Source organism: Carassius auratus, linkage group LG48F (assembly GCF_003368295.1).
Source record: "Carassius auratus strain Wakin linkage group LG48F, ASM336829v1, whole genome shotgun sequence".
Lineage (NCBI taxonomy): Eukaryota > Metazoa > Chordata > Actinopteri > Cypriniformes > Cyprinidae > Carassius > Carassius auratus.
Window position 1 is genome coordinate 1047234 of NC_039300.1, and position 9845 is coordinate 1057078.

The window sequence follows — 9845 nt, forward strand, 5'->3', positions numbered from 1 at the left end:
GTTCTTGGGTGTTTATTTATTATTGAAAATAAACCAGTGTTACCATGGCAATGAAGTGCAATCATGTAAAAAGTAATTTTCTTTTTTTTTACTTTTAAACAACCAGGAGATAGTTTCTTCGATATTATGCAAGCATCTGTATGTGTAATGCATATCTAGAAATTAAATTTTGATCTGTGAAGTCAGGAAAATGAAAATGATTGTTGTAAAGATGCATTCTGATCAGATATATAAGCTGAAATTTGAAGAATACGTTTTCCTTATTTTTCATTTTCAAAATTTTGTAATCTTTGCTTTTCAACATATCACATATATTGAGTGCAATATTAATTCTGATGTACTAAAGCCAACATGAAAACGGATTAAACTGATCCTATGCTTTCTTAACACATTGATGGTCTCATTGTGCACAATTCATTGGTGCACATTAATTCAAAGAAATAAATAGTCTGAAAAGTTTTGCTTGAAATAAACACGCCCTCTTATTTCTCAACCCGGCTCCTTCAATAACGTCGTTTTTTAACAATCTGATCAATTCCTGGTGGATAAGAGAAAATCCTGCCTTACATTTTTTACGTTTAATATCGTATTTTGCTCTCAATTAAGGAAATAAAATGTGTTTGTGAATGTTGATTTATGTTGACTTTAAGATAAAAAAAAAGATCTTTAACACTTTCCAAAGATTTTCTTTCTGCATAAAATATTAATAATAAATAATGCCCCAAAAATGCACTGAAGTTTGAAATGCATATTTTTTTTGTCCACCATGAGCTGATCAACACTCAGCCTTAACTCTTTTATTTGACTTTACCTCTCTTTCTTATAATTCTCTATATTTCTTATTCTCTCCCTCGTGTTTCATCTTAGCAGCATTTCTGGTGCCCGACCTGTTCTGTACTGTGGTGTGTTACTGCAGATAATGCAGCTCATCCATGTCGCACTATTGGCCCTTGTAAAGACACATCTGAGCAGTAATACATATATTAGGGGACCAAGCTGAACCATTGTGTATATAGTGTGTACAGTATCCTGACTGCATTTATATGAGAGGTGTGTCCACGTCTGTCTCTCGGTCCGGATGTTTCTCTCCTCACAGGCTGCTATCACACTGTCCCAATCAACCGCTCGGAGGAATGGAAAAGGGGCATTGTTTAATTTTGTTGTTGTAGAACAGAGAATGCTTGTGTTTTTAGGTAATGGCTATCTATGTCAGTGTACAGTCATTGTAAAACTCGAACTGTGACGACATTCAGAACATAAAATAAAGTGAATATATAATACACGTAGTAGACTGAGTTTATTATTATTATTATTATTATAAGTCCAAGTTTATTTAAGTTTTCCAGAGAAAAAAATTCAGTAGTCTATTGTTATCACATTTAAATTAGTTTTTGATTGAGTGCATGTTTTGAGTTTGAGTCTTTCATTTTGGTGGCATGTATGCACTGCAGGCTAAATATTGGTAATTCATCATGGAGCAAGTTATTTCATTTTCTATATTTTCGCACTCATCTCAGCTCCAGATATAAACATGGTGTTTGCAGATAGTCTTATCCTCTGCTCACACGGGCCAGCCCTGTGATGATGACATGACCCAGCATGCTCCTGGAGCTCTCACTGCTCAGTACAAACATCAGAGGAAAGACATTATCAGACGTTTATGGTTTACAGTGCCAGTGATGCTTGATTCAAGAAGCATTTGCAAGAAAAAACACTTGTGGATGTACTTCTCAGCCTAAAGCCAGGATGATTATTACACATATTACACAGCTGCTTTCAATCACATGCTTTAAGGTAAGTCTTACATCCATTATCCAAACAGAACTGAAGAGAATGCAGATATTTTAAGTGTGACTGAAGTTGCACGTTGTGTGGTCCCTGTATGTACACAGCAAGAAAGTACTCTAATAAAAAAAAGTTTGGAACTACAAACTTTTTGTATAATGTTGAATCAGGCATTTCTGCTTAGAGGTCTGCCTGTTGTCTTGAGTTATTTTAAGACTTTATCCAAACTATCCTTCTCTCTGGTAGAATCCAAAATGCTACTGACATGATGAACAGTTTTCCTCAAACTGTTGACAGATTTCCTAATGAAACAGAAACAAACTGAGGGTGAACATCTAGTTATACATTTTTATGTATGAAAACAGTTTACTTTTTGATATACTTCTGCATTTCATGCTACAGTTACAGTGTTTATTGTCTTTTCAGTTTTGTACATACAGTATAGTAAAAATAACTTTATTAAAATAGCTTATTAAGCTTGTCTCTATAATGTTGGCTATAAATCACAAACTGCTTACACAAAGAGCTGTCCTCGACAAAATTTGAAATCATATGCAAGTTTTGTCTCCTACATTGTGGGTAAAAATCCACCTCACCCAGCTCTTTTGTTTTCTGTCCTATATCCACTACAATGTGAACAATGTCTTTAAAGGACTCAGACTGCATGAGGGAAAGTATCAAACTTTTTCAGACCTTTTTGCAAACCTGTTTGACCGATTCGATAAAGAGACTAGAGCTTTGCATACTAGTTTTGGTTCAAGTTTTAATCACCTAATACAGAGGTGTTCTGTAGAAAATATCCTTCTCCTGAAGAGCCACTTTCCTGGAGTTTAGCTATATGGCGATTTCTATAAGACAAGGACTTAGCAGTACCGTATTAAAGTATAAATTAAAAAAGTACAAATTCGGTTGACCAACTTAGCGTCTATTTAAGCTTACAGTGCAATTTATAAGCATAATAATACACAAACTGCCCTATTTTACTACTTTAAATTATTTTATTAGCAATCTTTATTTATGTATGCTATTTATCAACATTACTCTCTTTTGATGTTGCCTTAGAATTTGAGAAAAAAAAAGTGGCTTAGGATTCTTAGGAGGTATTATAGTTGAAAGGGTCATATGATCCAATTTCAAGTTTTACAAGCTGTAAGTGAATAGATAAAATCCCTAAAGTTGCAAAGACTAAAGTCTCAAACCCTAAGAGATATTCTTTATAAAAGTTAAGACTCATCATGTCCTCCTAAAATGCCTCGTTTAAACACGCTCCCACATGTCTACATGATGTGGGTAGATTTGCATTACGTGTGAACTTTGTTCTTCCGAAAGAGGACACAACTAGAAGTCAGTGGTTAAGTTGTATTAACAACACTGTTCCAGAACAGTTCAACCCAAATATTCAGATGTGTTCAGCACATTTTACGAAGGACGAGGACTGTTTCCTGAGAGAGTAGCCTACAGTGCCGGTGTTCTGACAAATGAAGGATTTGCCACTGATGATTCAAACGTGAGTTTTGAGCAGTGTAGCAGTATTTGTTGTTTGTCATTTCTCCGATCACAAATGCATACATGGTTTTATGTTTACACAATGTGATACGCAACATGTAAAAAGACATTATAATTCATTATAATCTGTAATTATCTCCCCACTGGATTCAACAAATGCTTTGTTTGTAATGGGTTTTATTGGTTTTGCATCATCACACGGCATCACAGTGTCACATGCTTGAGGTATTCAGCCAATCACAACGCACTGGATAGCTGACCAATCAGAGCAAACCCCACTTTTCAGACCGATGAGCTTTGTAAACATCGGCACGTTTCAGAAACCATAAACCATATAAACACACTGCATTACACCAAATACGCAACATAATGTTCTTTTTTAGAAATGTCATATGCACCCCCCCCCCCCAATTAAAATCATTACGGTAGGCTTACTGTAGCGGCTCCAGGTAAGCTCTGTCATGCCCTATCATGCTGCTGTGCTCAATAGATTTGGGAGGAGAACTCATCACATATGCTGTTGATTGAGTTCAACGTACACTTAATCAGGAACATTCTTTGTACTTGTTTAATTTCACTTTAGATACACAAATATAACACAGACAGACAAGCCTTTCTGATGCTGAGAGCATCTACGTTACCTCTTTTCCACTGCCAAAATAATTAGAGGTTATGTAACAAAAAGACAACAGACTGATTCTATTCAGGCTTCAGATTTTTAATGCATAATTACTAGAAATAAAAGAGGTACTTATAACTCCCTGCCCCTGAATATGTGCTAAAATAATTGTTTTCTCACACACAGGATGCTCGTTAATTCAGGGTTGACTCTTCTCTTGTGCTCAGTCTTTGCACATGTCAGTTCCCAGTCCTGCGGGTGCAAGACTTTACCGTCCCGAGGTCTGAGGGTGGACTGCAGCTCGCAGGACCTGAGAAGCATCCCTCATCTTCCTGAAGAAACCACTGAACTCCTGCTGCAGAATAACCTCCTGACCACCGTAAGTCCAGGGCATTTAGACCGGCTCCACCACCTGCAGCTGGTCAATTTATCCGGGAACCCCTTCCACTGCGACTGCAGCATCCAGTACTTAAGACAATGGCTACAGAGGAATAAAGCTGTCTCTGTGATGCCGGTGTGTGCCAGTCCTACAGAACTGGCCCAGAGGTCCATCCATGAGCTCACTGATGCTGATGTCACATCCTGTGTCTCTGATCACTGCTTTGAGTGGGTTTATAATGTCATCTTATGCGTCATGCTTTGCTTTCTCATTGGTCTGCTGCTGTGGTGCCTGCAGCTAGCAAGAAACTCTACGTTTATTCTGGGAATTGATGAGAGACACCGGGGATTTGAGGCAGAATCTCTTCGATCGCTCAAACCCAAACACCGAGTGAGGATGAGGTGCAGTATCGGGTCACTGAGCACAGGGACCGGTGACATGGACAAGCCTTTACTCAACATGGACATCCTCCCTCAGATACTGGACATCCTGCACAAACAACACAACATTAAGATTAAAGTACCGTGAAGAACTGAACCGTGTCCTTACCTCTTCATTTAATTGTGTGTAATAATATGCTTTCATGATATGCAACATGGATGTGACGTGATATTAGGAAACTATAAATCTTGCCAGATACATTTATATTTTGCTCTCTAAATTGTATTTTAGTTATTATATTGTGTTAAGAAATAAATAAATAAATACAACAGTCAGTGAGGCAAGTGAGGCTTTATTGGGACACGGTGCTTCTCACCAGGGCCCACTTGTTAAAAAAGTTAGATCCAGATCAGAATGCTCTAGATTTGGAAATCCCAGTTCTGCTATATTGGCTCAGGTAATCTGTTTTACTTTTGTGCCAGTTTTTCAAATGCAACACACTTCTTCTGATTACCAAATTCAGATAAGACTAAAAGCGAAATAAAAATGAATAAAAACTATATACATATTATATAGTTTTTAAAACTATAAAACTATAGACATATTAAATAATAATAATAAAGTAAAAAAATGACAAAACACAAAAAAATTACTAAAATTTTAAATTAAAACTTAAACTTATATTTTGTAATTCAACTCATTCAGCATATTAATAAAAGTTATTAATCAATGATACTAAAATACGAATAAATGGGACTACCACAATGTAGGCTACTAAAAAAAACTGGTACGATACTCAGTGTTCACATTATATGTTTTTATTTAGAGACAGAAAACAGCATAATAATAAAAATAAGGAAATAAATAGAAACAGATATGCAATCAATAATATTGGAAACTATACGTGCTTTTTGATATTACACACTTTATTTATTGTTAACCTTTCTTTTTTTTAAAGAGTTACTAGAGACTACACTGGTTTCAGCTTCAGGTCTAGCTTCATATTCAGCTTCACTGCCAGCTTCAAACTGAGGAGGATCACTTTAGAAACAAATGCCTGCAAATTATTATTATTATTATTATTAATAATAATAATTTATTTATTTATTAATCTGCAAGTTGTTATTCATGACTTAAAAATGCACAACAAGACTTGTATTACACATAAAGTTAAATATAATTTTTATATGGTCTTTTATTTGTTGCCTTCTGAAGTGGTTTGAGTGATTGAACTGTAATTCATCTATTTTAACGCTTTGAGCGGTGTGGTCCCACATGTGGGATTTTTATTTCTGTGCCCCTGGTTGATGACATGGCAAGCAAGTGTGTGAATATTTTGAATAAAAGAGGAAAAACTGAATAAAAGCGATTGATCTGTCATACAGTGTTTTTGTAGCTGCTGTGTGTCACATGACAAGTATGACGTGTTGCCATGGGAACATGTTTATTTCTTTTGGAATAACATACTCCCTCCTTTCCCTACAACCTTTTCTACTCCTGCCATCTAGTGGCCAAATGATACATCTGTAGACTAAAATGTCCCTCTTCTTCAAGAGCATAAACATTGAAATACAGTCTTGGAACACTATAACACAATGCACTGATGCATTAACACGCTCTGAACATGAGTAATAAGTAATTACAGCAGGACTGGAAGTGTCATTCTGTGTTCACTTCATGCATTAAAGGATGTTTCATAGTATGTTTCATGGTCATAGTATTTAGACTAATCTCAGGAAACAACTAAAATGACAATACTCAGCTTGTTTCAAATGATACACTTACCCAGCAGCCTTTTATCTATAACAAAAGTCCTTTAACTCTGCTGATTTAAGAAAGACCCGTTCAATGTTAATGCTCTTGAACCTGAATCTTTAAGATTGGTTCACTTGAAACCCCACCACAGACGTCACATTGTGTTTGACATCGGAACAGGTCTTTGTGTCTGTGCTGACATGCTCCAGTACACGGTTCAAAAGGTCTAACCATGTGCTAGATAGTATGTGGTGTTGCCTGGAAATTATGCAGGAACTTTTTAACCGTTTATTTCCAAGGTTTCTCTTGCTGAGTTGAAAGAAATGTATACATTGTTACAACACTGTGATATTGTATTCTGCCCCATTAGCTTGTGGGCAATGCTGTATATACTGGAATAACACAATACTATATCATATTGGATGCCACAGAAATTCAGCAAAAGACTATTGTGTAAGATAAGTTCACACAATCCCTTGGTGCAATTTTTAAGATAAATTGACAAGACAGTGGTCACCCTGCACAATTGTTTAAAACTAGGTTCTAGTTCTTTGCATATTTTTGTCTTTACCAACCTTTCTCTGTGTGTGCGTGAAGCTGGGATAACTGAAGGCTGTCTGTGATAATGAGCAATGAGTTGAGAGATAGACAATAAGTGAATAATAGTAGTAACCATTTCTGGTTCGTCTGTTGAGTCACCTATCTATCTCAGGTAAAGTGAGTCAGGAGAGGGAGTCAGCAGTTGTGTTGTATTTCAAAGGGTTGTATACGACCTCATATGAATAACACAACAGGCAGACTAACCATATACACATGCCAGTTCTTCCTGTGCCTTTGGATGTGAGAAGATAAGCAAGACACAGGTGTATCCTGTGCTGAAGTCTGAAATCTGATGTGCTTATAAATTCTCCTCCCCCTTCAAATCTGTCATAATTTTAATTTGTTTTACATTTGCAGTTACATATATCTACAGGGCATCTTGCTTTATTAATAATAATGTCTTAATCAAACTTTTACAACATAAGGACAGATCCCCTGAGCTCAGCCTATGATGCTTGAGTGATCAAGAACATCCCAATGTACAAATGATCTTTCCTTTAGTTCCTCCGTCCTCATTTTCTTACTTTGCATCGTTCCCTCAACATTTAAGAGAGCGGTGGAGCTGAGACACAAGGAGAGGATTCGGAGAGAAAGAAATGGTACAAATGTACAAATAAGAAATGAGAAGTACTTTCTTTCACCAGAAGGAAGAGTTCAGGGTGGAATGCTATATATCGGAGAGAAAGAAATGGTACAAATAAGAAATGAGAAGTACTTTCTTTCACTCAGCACTCATTTTGATACTGTTGACCACAACACTTTCTTGAAAATTATGCTGGCATTAGTGGAATTGCATTGGCATGTATTAAATGTATTTGTCTGACTGTAGAAATAAATGAAGAGGTGTCATAATCACAAGATCAGAATGGAGTGCCACAAGGCTCAGTACTAGAATTGTTGCTGTTCACCTTGTTCATGCTCGTTTTGGAGATATTATTAAGAAACTAGGAAATGTAACGCTGACAATATGAGGTTTTATATTTCCTCAACACCAGACTAAACCTGCCATTTCGTAAGCCATTGATATATAAAAAAATATATGACTTTCTACTGCTTAAAAAAAGTCCATCATCTGCTTTAATTTGCCTGCAACGAAGAATATTGTTTGATGCACCTGTTTTTGCAAAGATGAATGTCAGACTATTGCTAAATGTTGTTTTCCCACAGGAATTGGATAATGCTTTATGCTGGACATGCTTGCTTATTACGTGTTCATGTCCTGCAACGTTTGTTTCTGTGTGATGACTCTGTACAGCCCATTCCTGTGATGTATCTAAAACAATCTCTTTTACTTTTATGCAACACTTTCAAGACCTCATATTTAAAGCTGAAGTGTGAACTGGCATACCTCTGCAGACACAAGAAGTATCAATTCATTAGTTTTTGACTACTCAAAATTCTGTACATTTTGAATTAGTTGTACTTTTCTGTAGATAAAACTGAAATGCTGCTTGGCTGCTTCACAAAAATGGGATGTTTTTTTATACTTTGTCCCATAAGACAGTGCTGCACCTGTAAACATTTTTCTGTTGCTTATAATAAACCAATAACACGAATACAATTCTCTGTGTTATAGACATTACATACTTTGAGTACATTTAATTTTTTTATACTTTGGGATCTCGTGAATCATTTCTTCATCCAGCGATGCAAAACTTGTGCCACAGGTCTTCATGTGCCATCACCCATACCCTCTTTATCTTACTAGCTAGATCTCTGCAAGAATAACAGAAAAATGCGTAAACATGGCTCTTAAATAAGTTTTGTCTGCTGGAAGTTTAGAGGTCCACTTGCCCTGCATGCATTCATGTTTATATATACAAATTATAATTGTCATTTTTTGCAAAAAAAATTACTTTTTTACTGTTTGCCTACAAAACTACCACTGGCTCTGCACCCATTTACCTAAATTCGTTACTTCAGTCTTATGTGCCTCTAGAAGCTTGCGTTCTGCAAGTGAACGTCGCTTGATTGTTCATCCCAAAGAAGCACAAAGTCACTTTTACGGACTTTTAAATTAAATGTTCCCTTCTGGTGGAATGACCTCCCCAACTCAATCCGGACAGCTGAGTCCTTAGCCATCTTCAAGAATCAGCTTAAAACACTAGCTTGCTCTATTCTTTCTATTAATTATTTTATTTAAAAGCCCTTGCTATGTGTACTGCGTTTAAGCTAACTGAGACTTGTTATAGCACTTATATATAATTGCTCTTGTTGTTTTTGATTGCCTCCACTGTCTTCATTTGTAAGTCACTTTGGATAAAAGCATCTGCTAAATGACTAAATGTAATGTAAATGTATTATGTAATCTTTATTTAAAAATCCTTTATGAACTCATTTTAAAAATCAAAATCATTTAACATTAATTTGTTTTCTTTATTAAAGAAAAACTACAATAATGACTAGAAATAACAGTCGAAATACTTCTAATTGCTGGTTGGCAGAGCAGATAAAATGGCATGAATTCGCAATGCAATTAGATCTGTTTTGCTCTTAATTTGAACAGTTTGTCTACAACAACTGTTAAAGTTTTAGCCTGATGAAGATTTTAGATGCAAAAGTCTCTCTTTGCTTCTGACCTGTTTAAATGTGTACTAAACCTTTCAGAGCATGTTGACTATTAAATGGGCCAACTGTGTCTACTATGGGTGTATTTGCTTTAAATTATTATTATTTTTTTAAATAAAAATTAATGTGGGGAAAAAGTATATATATAAGTTTATTTTAAAATTTCAGCCCCAACTAATGCCAAACGCACACTTGAAATAAACTAAACTATTTCATTTTTCTAGGCAATAACAATTATGAATACAGGCAAAA

General features: G+C 35.7%; 1 protein-coding gene across 2 annotated transcripts; it reads left to right on the top strand.

Annotated features, from left to right (window-relative positions):
• Positions 1-1597: 1597 nt before the first annotated feature.
• On the top strand, positions 1598-7632 carry LOC113068640 (platelet glycoprotein IX). Of its 2 annotated transcripts, XM_026241423.1 has the most exons (3): positions 1607-1794; positions 3166-3292; positions 4097-7632. In XM_026241423.1, exons 2-3 carry the CDS (start codon positions 3264-3266, stop codon positions 4815-4817), a joined length of 750 nt encoding a protein of 249 aa, XP_026097208.1. In that variant the 5' UTR covers positions 1607-1794; positions 3166-3263; the 3' UTR covers positions 4818-7632. The 2 variants fall into 2 exon arrangements, with proteins under 2 accessions (XP_026097209.1, XP_026097208.1); XM_026241424.1 differs by lacking the exon at positions 3166-3292 and having other exon boundaries at positions 1598-1794.
• The last annotated feature ends 2213 nt before the right edge of the window (positions 7633-9845 follow it).